Source organism: Apus apus, chromosome 6 (assembly GCF_020740795.1).
Source record: "Apus apus isolate bApuApu2 chromosome 6, bApuApu2.pri.cur, whole genome shotgun sequence".
NCBI classification, from domain to species: domain Eukaryota; kingdom Metazoa; phylum Chordata; class Aves; order Apodiformes; family Apodidae; genus Apus; species Apus apus.
Window position 1 is genome coordinate 38809822 of NC_067287.1, and position 18208 is coordinate 38828029.

Consider the following 18208-nt stretch of genomic DNA (forward strand, 5'->3'; position numbering starts at 1 on the left):
TTTATTCTTCAGAATATTCTCTAGCTCGTGCTGGAGCCTCTTCACCTGCTCATTCAAGTGATCTATTTCTTGATTCTTTTCTTGAAGTAGTGCTTGTGGGAATGACAGAGCTGAGGATTCATTAACATCCATGTCCTGATTTTGCTTCTCATGAAGTTTTGTTAGATCCTCCTGATCATAAAAAAACAGCTATCTCATTAGAATGAACATACTTTCTCTCCCAACCTAATGGCAGAACAGAACCAAGGGCTGTATTTAAACATTCCCCTTCCTTATTATAATGTTAAGAACTCAAGACCACAACTACAGCTATTTTGTTTAGATTTGTACCACTGGATTAGGTTGCCTCAACATTTTGCAACTGTCAAGGTAGGAGAGAAATACTCTAACTGACAGACTGACAATCAACCAGTTTTCTAACTTAGACTTGTTTTAGTTGGAAAAGACCTTTAAGATCATCAAGTCCAACCATTAACCCAGCACAATGAAGACCATCATTAAACTGTGTCTCTCAGCATCACATCTACACGACTTTGAAATCCTTCCAGGGATGGTGACTCCACCAGTGCCCTGGGCAGCCTGTGTCAGGGCCTGAAAACCCTTTGGGGAAGAACCTCTTCCCCATATCCCATCTATACCTGCCCTGACATTTCCTCTTGTCCTATTGCTTGTCACTTTGTACAGTTGTAACACTTGCTATGGCTGTAGAGGTCAGGAATGCCCACAAAATTGTCACTTTCAGTAAATTACAACACTGTAAGGGCTAGAAAAATACAACCTTTTTATTTAAATCAAATAGCTGTGGGAAATAATTAATGAATCTAGAGTATTGCATGTTTTTTGCTCTGTGATGACCAGCATTCACCTTGTAACAGTTATGCAACATTTTCCTGAAAAAACAAACAAAACAAGTATCTGTTCATAAGATCACAAGATGAAGACCAGACGCTCAAGAAAGGAGGTCTCTGAAGTTTTAGCTGGTGCACACTAAAGCTGAGGAAACCTACCTTCAAGTGTGCATTCTCTAACTGAAGCTGGCTGATGCTGGACGTGCTAAGGTTTTTTTGCATCTCTAACTGCAAGTTCAGCTGCAGTATCTCCTCACTTTTACTGATCACATTATCTTTATATTGTTCTAGTTGGTCTAACAAGCTTGCAATCTAAAAAGAAGAAGAAAATGCATAGTTGTTTCAATTAAGAGCTCTTATGTAAGCAGTAAAAATGTCATTCATCATCTTATTTACTGAGAGCAAGTAACTTTAGTAAATCCTACGATCTAAACTCTCGCTAATCAATGTGCATTAACAAAATACTTCACATAAAAAACCAAAGAGTGCTCCAGCTGTGAAACCAGAGTACTGCAAGAGTAACTTCCCATTTTCTTTTTAAGATATCCGATTGCTCATAACTATGTTCTGAACAGTCAAGGCTTGACCACTGACATAATCTGATGTAACAGGAGGAGACACTAGCATGTAATCACAATCAGTTAGCATCATGACCCTTCTCCTCCTAGAGGACAGAAATCAGCACTGCAGTGATAATCCCAGTAATGCAGCAACAAAAGTTCTGAGCATTGACTCCTTCAACCTGTAAAAGAGTCAATAACAACACATCTCTGCTGTAGCCATTTGAAAGCTTGAGAACAAAGAGCTCTGTGGGAACACTGGGATCTTGCCACCCACAGCTTTTATAACCTATTGCCTTAATGGATAGCAGGGGGTAGGGGTGTTGAGAATAAAGAAGTCTGAGTGGCTCATGAAGCCAGACTTTGTAAGTGACCTGGAACTTCCATCTGTAACAAAATATTATTTTACTGCTCTTGAAACAATGAGGTACAACTAAACTGGAGAATCACCCACGTTTTTCTTCTTTGCACATGCTACAATGGACTGGATGTCTATTGCTAGAATAATCCTGTAATATTACATAGACACACAGGGGTGTATCTGTGCCCGTAACTCCAACAAGAGTTCTAAATAATGTGGCCAATTGCACTGTGCCTCAGTTTAGCTTGGTGCAAGGACCAACACTGACATGCTCCAGCTCACCAAATAAGAGGTGGTCTGATGACACTATAATGGGTAATTACCCTGCCTGTCCTTAAAGGAATTATTGCTCACTCTCCAAGTCAAACAAAAACATATCTACCTTCTGCTTCGCTTCAACTTTAGAAGGAAAGGAAAATCAGTTTACAACAGATACTCATCATTCTCAAAGGTAATGTGAATCACCACAAGACAGTTTCCAATGGCATGGGAGACAGATGGACGGGGTGGCAAAACACAGCAAAGCAAGAAAAAGGAAGGTTTGTTAACACCGAAGCAGAGAAAATTCTGCAAAAGAAACATTTACTACAACGTTAGTCAGTGGGTTTTTCAGTGGCTTCAATTCCCAGCTACAAGTTTGCTCAAAAGGTTTCTGCAATTATGTGAGTGATTCCCAAGTTAGGAGGACCCTACCAGAAGTCCTACCTCTCTCTCTTTGGTCTGAAGTGCTTCCTGCCCTGCTTGTAGCTGCTCCACCAGCCCTGGAGCAGAACTGCCATCTGCTGGTACTCGGTGCCTTGCTTCATCCAGCTTGGACTGTAGGGCAGAGATCTGAAGCAGGTTATTGTACTGTTGCTGTTGCAACGCCTCTTTATCCTGCAAAACATTTTTTTTAAAATGTGAGAATTGTTGTCAATGTACCTACACACCTAACAGAACAATCCTGCCAAAATACTTCACCATCCCTGACAAATGCCAGTAGAAGAAGAAAAGGACCTGATCTCAATGGTCTATAAAGAGGTAGGAATGCAAAACAACTGAATGTTTTTAGCTCAATTAAGTTTTTATCCCTTTGTTTTTTCTAAAGCAAGTTGAATAACTTCTGAAAATTATACTTACTAAACTAAACATCTTGTTCTTGTAGCTATTTCCACATTTATTATACCATATATTTCTCAAGCTGAATTTAAGAGCTGGAGACTTAAGAGATGGAGGGTTTTGGATAGATCAAAAACCTACTACAAATCCATCATGCTAAATCAGAATGTGAAGCACCAGCAAGTTGCTGTCAGATGTGTGATCTGTCAGGCTAGTTTTATTTATTTATTTTTAAAACTTCTCTTTTGGTTCTCAATACACCTGCCTCTAAACAGGAGGGTTATTTCAGACTCATTGTAGGACTTGTCAAAAAAAATTAGAGGAAAGGTGGTAACATTTTACATAATCAAAGAGAACTAAGACCCAGAGTACATGGATAGCATCTTCTGATCTTAAAATGAAAGAAGCATCAATTAAAATAAACCAAAACATTACCAAGTTAACACTGTATCACAGTATCAGAACAGCATGGCCAAGAACAGGCTTGTCCAAACCTTCACATCCATACTAAACAGGCCCTCTGACTTGCACCACTAGCCCCAGCTAGTCCCCATTGGCTTTCTGGCCCACCCTGAGGGCAGCCCAGGCACACACAACAGAGGAGAAAAAGCAATTCTAGGGGAGACAGCCAGTTAGGGTACAAAGCTGTGCCATTCACACCCAGTATCATTGGCAGGAAAAAAAACAAATGGAACAATTACAAAACCATCACCTGCACTTTTCTGGGTAGCAAAGCTCCTGTCACAGAAATATTTTTGTTGGTCCTGAAGGGAAAAATGAGAACTCTTCTTGCCATTACACAAGAACCTACAATCCTAACCAGCCCTTCAGGTGTCCTGCAGCCACACCTGCAAGGGTACATGTAACAACAAATAACATGCAACAACAACTACAAATAAGACATTATCCACACTATTTCAAAGCTCATCTTGATCACTGACAAAAAGCCTCCACTAACAATGTGCAAATCCAGATTCCTGAAGACCTGGGCTGCCTTACCTCAGATGTTCCTGCACTCTCTGGGCACGCACACCCAAGCCTGCTCATGGTGTCAGCACAGCTCAACACACAAGAGTTAAGTTTTTCTTAGCATTCTCAGTTGCTATGCCCTGAGGTTGCTACAGTGACCCAGCAAAAACAAGCAGTAACACAAGAAAAAAATCAGAGCTTATGTAACCCACCTTCAGTGTAAAATCTTCTGGATACTCACACTTATGTAGTCTAATGTCCTGAGACCCTGACCTGCCTTGTAGCAGCATATCTACTGGGTTTTTTTTTTACTCACAAGTTTCAAATATACAGATTTTTTTTGAGACTATTTTGTTCTTACTCAGCCTTTTTCCCTATTCAAAGTACACTAAGACAGCACTTGGGGACATGGCTTAGTGGTAGACTTGGCAGTGTTCAGTTTGCTGTTGCACTCAATAATCTTAAAGGTCTTCCAACCTAAATGATTCTGTAATCCTGTGGTATCTTCTTTCACTAATACCAAAATCCATAGGGTAGCAGACTCCCTAAATACACTTTCAAGACCTCAAGCCAAAGGATAAGCAAACCTTCCAGCACAACCCTAACCAGAAGCACCATTACACATTAACAACCTCAACAACTGAAAGGAGCTGGACCAGGAGAACAAAAAGATCTGCCCCATGCACAAGATGGCAGGATAAATGTATCTGCCAGTTGTGAGTTTAGTCAGTATTCTTCACAAAAAGACAGCATTCTGTATTCAGAATTACTCTTTCCAGATCTATTTCCTATTAGTGTGAGTCTCCATTACCTGCAACACCTGCACTTTTTATAAGCTGGCATTTGGGGAACAGTAAAAATAAGGAATTGCCATTCACATCAAGCATGTTTTTAATGAAAAATGTCATGATAGGCAACTGTTCTTAGAGCTCCATTGGCACATATTTACTGCACTAAGCTGCTCCAAGGCAAGCTGTTACAAAGCTTACAGTTACCAAACTGAGTAGTATAACCTTGTTCAAAAGCTGATGAACCAGTTTCTTGGAAAAAGTAAAAACAAAACAAAACCCAACAAACAAATTCTCAATCTGGCTTATTGATTTTGGCTTATTTAGAATTTCCTAGGACACTGAGACTGCTAAAAAAAATATTTTGAATTTGCATGGATAAAGAAAGCCTGTTTGACAAAGTGAGGATTTCAGAGACAAGAGCAGCATCGTGGACTCCATCCAGTCCAAGGCAAGCCAGACAGAACACTCATGGGAACAGCTTTGGTGGGTCTGGATACAATCACCAAAAAGCTTCTCCTGGGACAGGCCTATAGAGCTCTTTGGCTCAACCTCTGACTCAAACCAGAACTAGTGTGACCCTGCTGAAGGCCTTGGCCAGATGAATTCTGAACACCTCCAAGTCCCCGAGACACCACTGCCACTCTGAGCCCCTTTTTCCACATTTGTTTGTCCCCACTATGATAATTTCCCCCTACCATTTAACTGGAATTTCCTTTGTTGCAGTTTAAGCTCATATCTTCTCGTCCTTTCACTGTGCACCTCCAAGCCTGACTCTCATCTACTCTAACCTCGTGTTGTGTGGTTGTTGGCAATGGGATCTCCACAAAGCTCCAGCAACCCTGATCTCTCAGCCTCCTCTCAAAAATCATTTGCTCCAGCCCACTGACCACTTTGATGGTCCTTTGCTAGACTTGCTCCAATACACCAATGTCTTTCTTGTACATGGGGGTCTAAAACAAAACAGTTCTCCAGGTGCAATCTCAGAAGTGCCAAATACATAGGAAAAGTCATGGCATCATCGAATCCCAGACTGGTTTGGGCTGGAAGGGACCTTAAAGATCACCTACTTCCAACCATCCTGCATGGGCAGGGACACCTCCCACTAGATTGCTCACAGCCCCATCTAGCCTGGCCTTGAACACTTCCAGGGATGGGGCTTCCACAGGTTCCCTGGGCAGCCTGTTCCAGTGCCTCACCACCTTCACAGGAAAGAATTTCCTCCTCGTGTCTCATGTAAATCTCCCCTCTTCCAGTTCTGATCCATTACCTCTTGTCTTCTCACTACAAGCCCTTGCAAGAAATCCCTTGTAACAGTACCTAATAAACTGACTCCTCTATATCACATTCACTGAAGCTAAACTAAAACATTTCTTTTTCAATATTTTTTAAATTAAAAATAAGAACAGAAAATTAGCCATTAAACTAATAAATTTTTATTAGATCACACCATTCTAAAATGCTCAAACTTGACAGACACACCAACAATACTTACCCAAGGGAAATTGCTGCGAGGAAACTGAAACGTTTAGTTTAAGGAGGCAGAAGAAGTTACTCAGATGTTTTGTAAAAGGCAAATACTTTTGATAAATGGAACATAATCCTTAACTCTAAGCTGTGATTGAATCTACAGTAGTAACAAAGCACCAAAAATTTAAGTATGGGAAACAGATCTGGTTCCAAAGACACAGCAGAAGCAGCTACCTATTCAGAGAATATGACTTTAAACCTAGCTACTTATTGATGACCCACAATGTGTAACATTCAGTAGCACATTCTTCCAGGAACTTCCAGAGAAGCAGAAGAGCAGCTCTGACCCATGCAAACGTGACAACTGTCAAAAAGCAGTCTCTGTAGCAAGGAGGGTTATAATTCAGAGATGGTTTAAACCTGTGGCTGCAAAACCTGCCCTTAATACCAGGGCTGAACTCATCACTGGGTGCCGGGGGTAGTCTCAGACAACATTATAACACAGTCATTGATATCTCCCAGGAAGACACTGACATAACACCCTTCCTGTTTAAATAAGTGTTTAAAAATTACCTGTTTTAGCTCAGTTTCCACTTTCTTCATTTTCTGCACTTGCTGCTCCAGGTAGCGAAGGGCCTTGGAGGCTTCAGCGCCGCTCTGCTCCAGCTCCCGTAGCTGTGCCACCAGCTTCTCCAGCTCTTTATCACGAGCTACTAGTTCTTGCTGCTTTTGCTCCTTTTCTAACAACAGCTTATTGTAATCATCCATCTTGTCCTTTATTTCTGCTTGCAAAGATTCTACCTGTACAGAAATCAAATTACACAGACTTTATGGACTAAACTACACTGAAATCCTGGATGAAAGTAAAACCAGACGTGGATAGGAAGGATGAAAAAGTAACTTTTTGAAACCTTGTTTTCCAAATGCAGCAGCTCTAAACGCACATTTGATTGCTCTCTCTCAGTATTGGCAGCATTCTAGCAAAGTGCTGGTTGAAGGCATACTCTCAAGACCCAGTGAAAACAAAAAAGGGGCCTTGTGGTGTGGGACTTTTTGTTGGTTTGTTTAAGATGAAAAATCCCCAAGATTACATTAATTATTACTAATAGCATTAGATGTATTTCTGTAACTTCAGAACCCCCTTCCATTGCTTAAGGAAATTCCAATTTAAAGGAGGGTAGCATGAGCTGAAAGATAAATACGCATTGCAACATACTCAATGCCTGCAAATCAGATCCACAGTAGTCAACATAGAACTTGTTTTCCCAAACGTTGCTTAAATAGTGCAAAACAGTTTTGCTTTGGAGAGCCAATCATGCAGAGAGCTGCAGGAAAACTGTCACTCATTCATCCCAGTAATTAAAGTGAAGGCAAGGCTAGGAGCTTTGGTGGTAACACAGGCAGGAGAGAACCAAGTGTGACAGGTGACTACGTCAGAAGTGATAAAGTCATGAAGCACATTGAAATTAGCTCAGATAGGAAAGCAACTGGACACCTTCTAAAGGAGAAATAATTTAGTCAATAGCAATGAGAAAGGAAGTTGAGATTTTACTAAATAAATGTTTTTTTCACCAACAGGTGTCTGTATTTATGCAAATTCCACATCTATATTATAAAACAAAAAATATTGGTATTAATATAGAACTTTACATATTCAAAGTATTGTATAGATACTACTAAAGCAGAAAACACCCTATAGGAAAATACACAACAGTTATTTAGTGAAGTTAACAAGTATGGAGAGTGTCAAAGAGCTATAAAGAACACCAGAAGTGATTAACAGTGTGCTCACAGGCACACATTCCTTTCCTTAATTATGTATATAGCTTATTCCCTTCTCATCTCATCAGCAATTAATCAAGTCTTAAGCATAACACAGGCCTTACAGTAAAGCTTTCCTATATAAAGAAATCTTGTAGAAGTCTAGTACTTTCTAAGGCTACAAAATGTTGGCATCAGGATCCCAGCAGCTGTGCCACTCGACACATGGAAAGCCTGTTTGTGAACCCAGCACTGCTAGAAAGCGAGTGCTGCAATCCTGGAGCTAAGGAAACACTTCCACAGCCTTCACCCTCACAGAACACCCCAGGAGCTGCCAGCACTAGCCAGCACTCTTCTCACAAAATAATCCCACTTCTGTATTACTTGAGCCTAGAGGAGAGCAGAGAGAACAAATATTCATTTGTTGGAACTTCTACAGGCAGAAATTGGGAGCTGACTTGAACTGCTTTGCTTCAGAGTGAGTTAAGTAATTATTGATGTTACAGCTGCATTAATCAACTGTACAAGAACTGTCTAAAGCCTGACCTTTTATTCTGGCACAGATTGTGTGCACACTGCTCTTCATCCACAAATGTCTCTTGCTGAGTTACCTTCCTTGTGGGCTCTTCTCCAATTAAGTTTTAATCCTTTCTCAGAGGGGGTGCACAGTTACAGCAGTCTTATTTCAGATCTTCCTCTTAACTAAGCACACTAGGAACTGTCATCCACCCAGCAACTTGGGTAGAAATCAAGCTGTGGTCTCTGACATATCTTGAGCAACCTGACATATATCCTTTATGGTTCCATATGCCCAAGATTAATGGAAAGACTGCCCCAGAGGTTACTTTCTGAGTACATACAGATCTTCAGCAAGTCATGTGGCCTTCAAACCAAAAATCTCTGCTCTTTTTGTTTCTGATCTTCACCACAGTGTAAGTATCAGGTAGGCTGTGTCATGTGTTCAGCAAACCTTCATGTCAGGTAAGGGCACTCATGCAAATGAGAAGCTGAGATGACACAGAATGATATGCTATCACTCTAGCTCTTAAGAAGCCTAATGAAGTCCTATCAGAGGTTACAGAAGGCAACTGACAAATCAGGTGCCCACCAGCATGGAAAATTCACTCTATCAAATATGAAGCACTTGGGTACAGGAAATTAAATTGAAAGTAGCTCCTCACTCCTTGCAAGCATTCTGCAACCCTAAAACATGTATCCTCATCTCCAAGTCAAGCTGAAGGAGACTTCACATGTCAAGAATAGGAAAAAAAAGCCAACGCAGATATAATAAACAGAGGGGATTGCAAGGAAAAGGAAAGAAAGGCTAAAGAGATGTTCATGCTGTTTTCCATACCTGTAGAATCAATTCATAGTTCTGTATAATATTCATTTATGTGGGGGAAAAAAAAAACAAAAAAGCAAAAGTTAATCTTTGAAACCAAGCATCAAACAAATGAACATGTGAAAATAAAGCCTGATTTATGAACTTAAACAGGACAAGGCAAGCAGGCAAAGAACATATCTTATTACAGCTGGCACAGATGGAAAAAGTAAACATGTTTAGAACCCAGAAGTACATCCCTCTGTAGAGCAAAGTTTGTATTCTTGTCCTCCTTGGTTAATTTAAACCAGGTTCACGCTGTGAAACTTGACTGTAACGATGCTCACACATTTCCTTCCATTTCCATCAGAAACAATGGAAGGAGACTGCATAAATGCAATCCAGTCAGCTAGGGGAGAATCTGCTCCCTGGGTGACAGCAGACCAAAAAATTAAGTCTCTCAACAGCCAGGCCCCTAAGACAACACAGGCTTTGGTATTTAATTGTGGTAAACAAACTCCTTTGGCGACTAAGTGTGTTTTAACTCACCCTGTGTTCTCTGAGCTCTCCTGAAGTCTGTGATTTTCCTGAAAGCTTTAACTGTTCTTCCAGTTTCTGAATTTCTTGCTGGAAATCATCACGTTCATGTTCTCTTTCTATAGCTTGTTCCTGTAAACCCAGCCAGAGACAGTGAAAATCTTTTTTTAAGAAATTTCATTAAAATATTGAGTACAACAAACATCTGGGGTTTGTTTCTGTGGTGAAGAAATTGCTCACTTCAAAATTATCAACACCTTTTAGTAGTTCTGAAAGCATAGCTAAAATTGCAAGACAGAAAAAAAAACAAACAACCTTATTGACTCCAACATACAAGCAAACAACAGTTAGCAATTAATAAATGGGAAAAAAATATCCTGTAATAATATAAAAAGGGAATTTTAAAACTACCTTTTTAACAAAAAAGGAAAAAAAAAGGGTAGTCTCTTAAAAGACTAGAGCACCAAGGTCTTAGTTTCAAACAAAACAGAAAATATCCCGTTTTAGGAACCACCTTCCAAGCCTGAGTCACAAACTAGGAGGAATATTTATCACCTCCAAAACGAGGAAAATGTGGTACCAAGTTTGCTTACGTCCATGAACTGCCGCTGGTTTTTAAGCTGTTTTTCAAGAACTTGAATTTGCTCTTTTAATTCAGCAACCTCCAGTAACTGTGTAGCCAGGTCCTGGTTACTATGCAGCTGTTCTTCCAGTTCCACCTCCAAAACCTTCATTTGAGAGCGTAAGTTGGAGTGGTCCTTTTCTGCCTGACACTGAAGCTCTAGTTTCTCCTTGGCCAAAAGCTCTACTTCCTTGAGTAGACCTGATGAAGAACAGAAAAATAACAACAAAACTGTCAGAGCATAATACAAAAATCAAACTGAGTTTAAAATCAGATTAAATTGAGGCACTTTGGACAGCACCAAAACCAAAGAAAAATTCCCTGAGATGGGCTGGGAGAAAGTCTGATATTTGACTGCCCATCTTGTCTCCAAAAGCCATCTCTGATAAGACTACTGTACAATACAGTAAAGGAGAACATGGGCATCTGTTCCAAATCCCAAAGTAAATTCTGGTTGGAGATATTCTGGGCACACAGAAAGCTTTTACCTTCACTCCTGGAGACCTCAGAATTCCAGAGAGCTCCATCCTACCTGACCAGTGCTCCTTCAAAATCCCTCCCTAGGTCCTTGCCCTCTCAACCCCAGTTTCACACTCTTCTGTCCCAGAGGCTCTGTCCAAACCCCACCAGATCCTCAATCCTCCAAATTCACTCCATTCCAGATGTGCCCCACCCCTAAATTTAAGCCAAACATCCCACTGTCAGCCACCTAGTCTCTCAGGGCCAATATTCCAATGGCCCCATCTTAAATCCCTGCTAACCCTTCCATCCCACCTTTCCATCCTCCTTCAAATCTCTTCCCCATCAAGCCATCCAATACGTCAATTCCTCCAAACTCTCATGCCAAGATCCTGCTTAGACCTCCAAAAACCAGTTTCAGATCAGCCTCTCAATTACTCCTCTGCCTCATGCCATGCTGGACACTGCTGCTGATAAGTGTTAAGACAGCACCCAGTCCCTCTTCTCAGTGGCCACCAGTGCCCAGCCCCATGCTGAAACTAACTGCCTCCAGAAAGGAAAGTTCACCTTTTTCCCTGAACCTGAGAGGGGAATAAAACCCACAGAAAAATAAAAAATGCTTGCAGATAATTAGTCCAATTCTGAGTCTACAAAGGGAAGAAATGCTTGGGAAAAAGATGATGTATCTGTGCTCCATACAGACTGCAAAAGAAATACCACAACTATGAGCACACACATAGCTCAAGTTTATTTTTAAGTTATCAAGAGCTAATTTCTACCTACAAACTGCATTTTCAAATCAGCTGGATGCACTGAACATGCTTTTTAGGAGACCCAAAGTGAGACTTTACTGTGAATGCACTCAGAGCAAAACTATTTTATTGTGAATATAGCTAAAAGTAACCTGGGCACAACAATATAAGTCTGGCTATTTAGTATTCATGCTCCTGCAAGAGCTCATTATTTTTATTCTTCAAATGTTCCCTTATTCATCTCAAATGCTTTCAGCCAAAGAGAAAAATAAGTTTGATTCCAACAAGGACCTTAACTGGTCACCCAGCCTAGATGCCAGAATGGGACAACTCCCTTTTCCAAGCATGATCAACTCAAGCTACATGATTTCTAACCTAACATAACTTTTAAGTTGTTGTTTCAAAGTTTCAAAACCAAAAGTGATACCACAGTCCCCTTCACTATCCACAGGTATTTAATTAAATTTCTAGGCACTACAGAATAAGCCAAGAAACAAGAATATTTCTCTGTTTGTGCTTAAGAGGACAAGCATCACAAGCTCAGAACTATGCCATGGCATTTACATTAAACATTGGGGAAAATGTCACCACAGTCAGGATAATGGAACAGAGTGTGCAGGGACTGTGATGTCTGTCTCTGGAAATGAAGTAGGCTGGAAAAAGAGGAACAAGTAAAGTAGATTCTGTTTTGGGACAAAAATACAGACTAAATGAGCTCTCTTGAGGCCCACAGGAATCCTGTGATTCCCTGATTAAGTCACCCTGGACCCTCACTGTAGCAATTATAATTTATCTGCATTAAGGCAATATTAAAATACGCAAGGTAAAACTAAGAGGTTAATTGAGCAAAAGAAAACTGAGCAGATATGGAACTGTACCTGATTATTTAACCATTTGTCAGATTTGCTAAACACCCACAGTAGCTTTTGAAACCAACTGAAATTACACAAAACTGCTTAGCAGTCAATGGGCTCTTTTTCCAGGCAACTTAGCAACAAGACAAGAGGGCATAACCTCAAGATCCTTCAGTGGAGGTTTAGGTTGGGTATTAGGAAGCAATTCCTCATGGAGAGGGTGATTAGACATTGGGATGGACTGCCCAGGGAGGTGGTGGAGGCACCATCCCTGGAGGTGTTCAAGGAAAGGCTGGAGGTGGCACCTGGTGCCATGGTCTGGCTGAAGTGGTGGTGTTGGTCATAGGCTGGACTTGATGACCTTAAGGGTCTTTTCCAGCCTTGGAGATTCTGTGATTCTTTGAGACACAGAGCAGACATGTCCAGTGACACATCAGCTGAACGAAAAAACTACCACTGTGTTTTGCAGTGACCCTAAGCAATGTGGTAACTGCTGTGCCCTTCCTTAGGCACAGGCACACTGCACCAGGCTTCTCCTGCCATTCTAAGCTTGCTATTGATTGATAAACAGAAATCACTGGATTTAATTCCCCTCTGCTCAGCTCTCGTGAGCACTGTGAAGCACTGTGTCCAATTCTGGAGCCCCCAATACAGGAAGGACATGGAGCTGTCAGAGCATATCCAGAGGAGGCCACAAAGATGCTCAGAGGGTTGGAGCAGCTCTGCGCTGGAGACAGGCTGAGAGAGCTGGGATTGTTCAGCCTGGAGAAGAGAAGGCTCCAGGGAGACCTGAGAGCACCTTCCAGTGCCTGAAGGGGCTCCAGGAAAGATGGGTGGGACTTTGGACAAGGGCAGGGAGTGAGAGGCAAGGGGGAATGGTTTTAAAGTGGAAAAGGGTACACTTAGGTTAGACAGGAAGGAGGAAATTCTTCACTGTGAGGGTGGTGAGACCCTGGCCCAGGTTGCCCAGGGAAGCTGTGGCTGCCCCATCCCTGGCAGTGTTGAAGGGCAGGTTGGATGGGGCTTGGAGCAGCCTGGGCTGGTGGGAGGTATCTCTGCCCATGCAGGGGGTTGGAACTGGATGGTCTTTAACCCAAGCCAATCTGGGATTCTATGATAATAAAGGACTCTGAGGAACTGTTGGAGATATACACACAGACTACATTTCTAAAAAAGCTCTGGTCCCAGTAAGTACTTTCTGCCTTTGAGTGATAATGCACCAATACATTCCAAATAAATTTAACTCCCAGCACTAACTTAGCAAACTCACAATTACCAAGAGTGGTATCTCATACACCTACATAGTAACAACAACTGTGCAACTGCTGTGCCACGCTTCTTTTTCAGGCATAGTGCTAAATAATCATATGAACCAAGCTTCAAGTTTCCCTAATCAAATGTTCCACAATCAAACGAGTTGTGGATGTGACCTGGGCTCCGGCAGAATGCAAGCAGGTAAATGAAGACTCTTTCCCAAAGCAATTTCTCTCACAGACCACCTGGAGCTGCAGTAGCCTTCTGCCATCATGAGATGCAAGAGAACCAAGTCACCCAAAGCTGAAACACACAGCCTAAAATAAAAGCTGAAGACAGTCTGAAATCCACCAGGAGACTGAATCCCAGCCACAGCTGCACAACAGAGAGTATCTTTTACCAAGGGCTGTGTTTTGCCCAGCAGGAGATGGGAATAAAAGAGCTCTCAACTGAATATGCTGATACAGGGTGTGTAGACACGTGGTGAGTACAGACACAGGCACCCACAGCAAGGGCAGGAGTGCAGACTGAGCCCAAGAATCTGCTGCTTTTGTGAACACAAGAGCAGGAATTTTTCCTTCTATATCCTGAGAAACATGCTCATTTACGAGCTGAGGACTTAACATCTTCCAAAGGAACACTGTTTCCTTCTGAGGAACAAGATACTCATTAGAAAAACTGAAATGAACAGTCCTGGTAACCTCCTCAGACAGAAATACAAGTTAATGGCAAAAAGTTACTAGGCTAACAGATTTCACGTGGAATTGAAAATGTTTCCTAGAAAGCATGTATCAAAAGTTGGCAATCTCAGTAAGTGCAACCTGCTTCAGCAATTTGTTTGTTTGTTTATTTGAAGCACACATTCCTCATGTGTATAAATACAATTTCAAGCAACATAAGAGATCACCAGATCACAGATTTGTTTCTTTGTAGGGACAAACCTGCTATTCTATTAATGCTGATTCAGGCCATGCAGCTCTGTTTGGGTAAAGCCCTGGCACCCTCCCCCCTGCTGCCAAGGTCAGCATTACCAAAAGCCAAGCTTCACTCTAAGTGCATTTTATTGGCGAGACCGTTCTACTCACATTAGTACTCCACATCAGCCTTGCAAGGAATAAGCCATGTCAATCAACTCCAAGCAATGCTTTTTATTTATCATATTTTCCACACACTACAAACAATTCCAAACCAGAGGAACAGTACTGCAGGTGGCTGGGGTGAGGGAAAGGGGATGATTTTTGAGGGCTCAGTGCTTGCAGCAAATGAAGCTGTTCAAGTTCTAAGGAGCTGCTGGCAAGAGCTGGACTGCAGCCACCAGGAGAACATCAGTCCCAAAACACACTCCAACCAGCTAGGTTAGATGTTCCCTCTCACTGAGCAGGTGGCAGTGAACTTCAGGCCAGTGAGGTGGTTACCAAAAAGACATTAAATAAAATAGTGGTTGAGGGAGATCTGAATGGTGAGGAGGAATAAAGATACAGTAACGGGCAAGACAGCCCAGTGCAGTTTTTCAGCTCTAACTGGAATTTCCCTAGATAATTCTTTTTTATTCACCTGAGGGACTTGGTTTACCTGGCTCACAAAACATAATGGCAACTATTAATTCATCAGCTCTAGATGTTTGCCCCTCAGGAGATAAGTATGCACACTTCACCTTAAGAGAAAGAAAAAAACCAAACCTGTTTCAATTTGGAATTTGGCACCTACAAATTTTACTTCAGCATTAGACTTCCAAAGTCAGTGCAAAATTCTACAGACCCTTCTTGCTTGGTTTTGGCTTCATCTTTCCCCTGTAATAGCCTCTTACCATTCTGCTCTCCTCTTCCCTTCCCTGATCTATCTAACCATTCAATGACATTTATCTGGTCTTCCCTTAGACTTCCTTCAGTTCTTGCTGTATGTTTTAGCTCTTCATTTTATATCACCTCAAACACTACTTCTTTGTTTTCCCCCTTAAAGGAGAAAATGGGACTAATTTAATCATTTTAACAGCCCACTGTGTATCATTAGAAGCTCACAGCAAGCTTACAGTGCACTCCATCCCCTCAAAAGAAAAAGGAAGCTGGCAAACACAAAGATAATGGCACAATGCACTTTAAGCCTAACTGCAGCAATTTTTTTTCCTTTAAATACAAATCAATGAATTAAATATTCTTAGTTTTAGTTGTTTTCTGATGCATCACAAGATATTCATAACCCCAGTCATTTCTTGGGCCTATTTATGAAGTACTATTCCTCTTTGTTAAAATAAATTAAATTAAATTCATTCACTTAGTGTTACAGCAACACACACCAGAAAAATACCACATTTATCATTACAAACCTGAGCCACCTTTTTGTGCTACATTAGCAACAGGTGTTCCTAGAAATTGAAACACACAGACAAGAACAGGACATTATGATCCATTCCATCTTCTAAATCACTCAAAACCTTTTATTTGGCAAAAATTCACTTAATCTGTACTAACACACAGCTATCCTCATGACAGACATTGATGCATGTCTGTGACTGGACTAGAGCTACTATATACATGTTTTTAGATTATAACCATGCAAGCTTGTTACAACATTCTTGTCTAGTCACATATTTTCTGAGACAATCAATATTCTCTTTTGGCAATCTTCCCCAGACAGAGATGGAATAATTAAGTGCATTAAACCTCTCTTTTAGTTCCTGACAGGGATTCAAAGCAGGATTCAGTCCCACAGAACTCACCAGCACAGACTTACAGACTCTGTAATCTGTCCTACATTTCCATGACACCCACACTTGTGTTCAACAATATGACAGAATTACTTTGCGTTTCCTGTGCGACACAGAACTCAAGGCCATAATCACTGTTGTAAAGCAAGCACAACATGCTTTTAGTTTCAGTTACAGCCCCTGAATCTGTTTATATTCTGCAGTCATTCCCCTGAGGAAAAGAGGTTGGCTCCCACCTATCCCTCTGCTTAGACTTCAGTAAACCAGGACAATCTGCACAAGATCACTGTTCAATTTCCCCTTAAGGTAACAGTAAGATATCAAGATGCAACATGAAAGTTCAGAGACAGACACAATGTTTAACACAAACTTAGGTACTACTTAATAGGGCTGGTAGCAACAGGACAAGGGATAATGGTTTTAAACTGAAAGAGGGCAGATTCAGGAGATAAAAGGAAGAATTTTTTTATTATGACAGTGGTGAAACACTGGCCTGGTTTGTCCAGAGAGGTGGTAGATGCCCTGTCCCTGGAAACATTCAAAGTCAGGAGGGATGGAGCTCTGAGCAATCTGATCTAGCTGCTGGTGACAGGAAAGGCATGTCCTATGAGGAGCAGCTAAGGACTCTGGGTTTGTCTAGTTTGGAGAAAAGGAGGCTGAGGGGTGACCTCATGGCCCCCTGCAGCTCCCTGAGGAGGGGATGTAGAGAGGGAGGTGCTGAGCTCTTCTCCCTGGGATCCAGTGAGAGGATGCATGGCAGTGGTTCAAAGCTGCACCTACACTGGACATTAGGAAACCTTTTTGTGCTGAGAGGGTGATCAAACACTGGAACAGGCTTCCTAGAGAGGTGATCGGTGCCCCAAGGCTGTCAGTGCTTAAGGTATCTGGACAATGTCCTTAATAACCTGCTTTAACTTGGTCAGCCCTGAAGTGGTCAGGCAGCTGGACTAGATGATTGTTGTAGATCCTTTCCAACTGAAAAATATTCTATTCTGTTGTAGTTGAAGTTGTCTCTGCTCACTGCAGGAGGTTTGGACTAGATGACCTTTAAAAGGTCCCTTCCAACTCAAACCATTCTATGATTCTAGGTACAACCTGAGTATTTCAACTGAAAGGTCAAGCACAGAGGATGGCAGCCCCTAAGGGCAGGACAACGGTGGAGTCAGGAGTCAGAAGAGAGGGGAAGACCAGATGAGGTGGGGGAGATGCGAGGGGCAGACAAGAGCTGCAGAGGAATGACACAGTAGGGCTGAAAGCCAGGCAGGAGTCTACAACAGAGACTCCTGAGAAGTGCACAGGTAACTGCAACATACAGACTGTATCCAGTCAAACACCTCCCTCCCATAGAATTTGGGACCACACCCTGAAGCCTCGGTCTTTACATTTCTCTGGTACCAACAGCGGAGAAATTCACTAGAAAAGTTTCTTGCTGTTTTTATTTCTGACCCCAACATGCCCTGGGTACAGCTACCTGCTGTGTCATCTCCTCAGGCAGCAACGTAGCTGAAGGTGGCATTGTGATGACATAGCTGAGAGCAGCATGTTGGCATTAGCAGGAATGGAATGGCAGTGATCACAAATAATAAAATTTCTTCTGCAAGATGATACAGAGAATTTCACTTATAGAAGTACTGCAATGACATAAATGTTCAATTCAAGTCAAAACTATTTAACACTATTTAAATGATTCACAGATTCATTATTAATAACCAGTATAACCTAGTTTTGAGCTCCTGCCTACTGCAAACTCAGGTAACATCTCTGAATTTTCTTCTGTGAATCAAAAAAATATCTTACAAGCAAGCCAGCTATTTTACCCTGAGATTCTTCAGTCACTGATGTCACTGTTA

At 41.6% G+C, this 18208-nt stretch overlaps 1 protein-coding gene across 11 annotated transcripts in view; it reads right to left on the reverse strand.

Moving 5' to 3' along the window:
• PCNT (pericentrin) overlaps positions 1–18208 on the reverse strand; it is a 90306-nt gene that overhangs the window by 27628 nt on the left and 44470 nt on the right. For 6 of the 11 annotated variants that reach the window (XM_051623757.1, XM_051623765.1, XM_051623764.1 and 3 more), the window contains 8 exons: positions 15978–16016; positions 10307–10536; positions 9726–9845; positions 9210–9230; positions 6668–6895; positions 2475–2645; positions 1008–1160; positions 1–171 (listed from right to left, as the gene is read on the reverse strand). In XM_051623757.1, the coding sequence (XP_051479717.1) occupies positions 1–171; positions 1008–1160; positions 2475–2645; positions 6668–6895; positions 9210–9230; positions 9726–9845; positions 10307–10536; positions 15978–16016 (1133 nt within the window). The remainder of the gene's footprint in view (positions 172–1007; positions 1161–2474; positions 2646–6667; positions 6896–9209; positions 9231–9725; positions 9846–10306; positions 10537–15977; positions 16017–18208) is intronic. The other 5 variants (XM_051623761.1, XM_051623756.1, XM_051623755.1 and 2 more) reach the window with 4 other exon arrangements.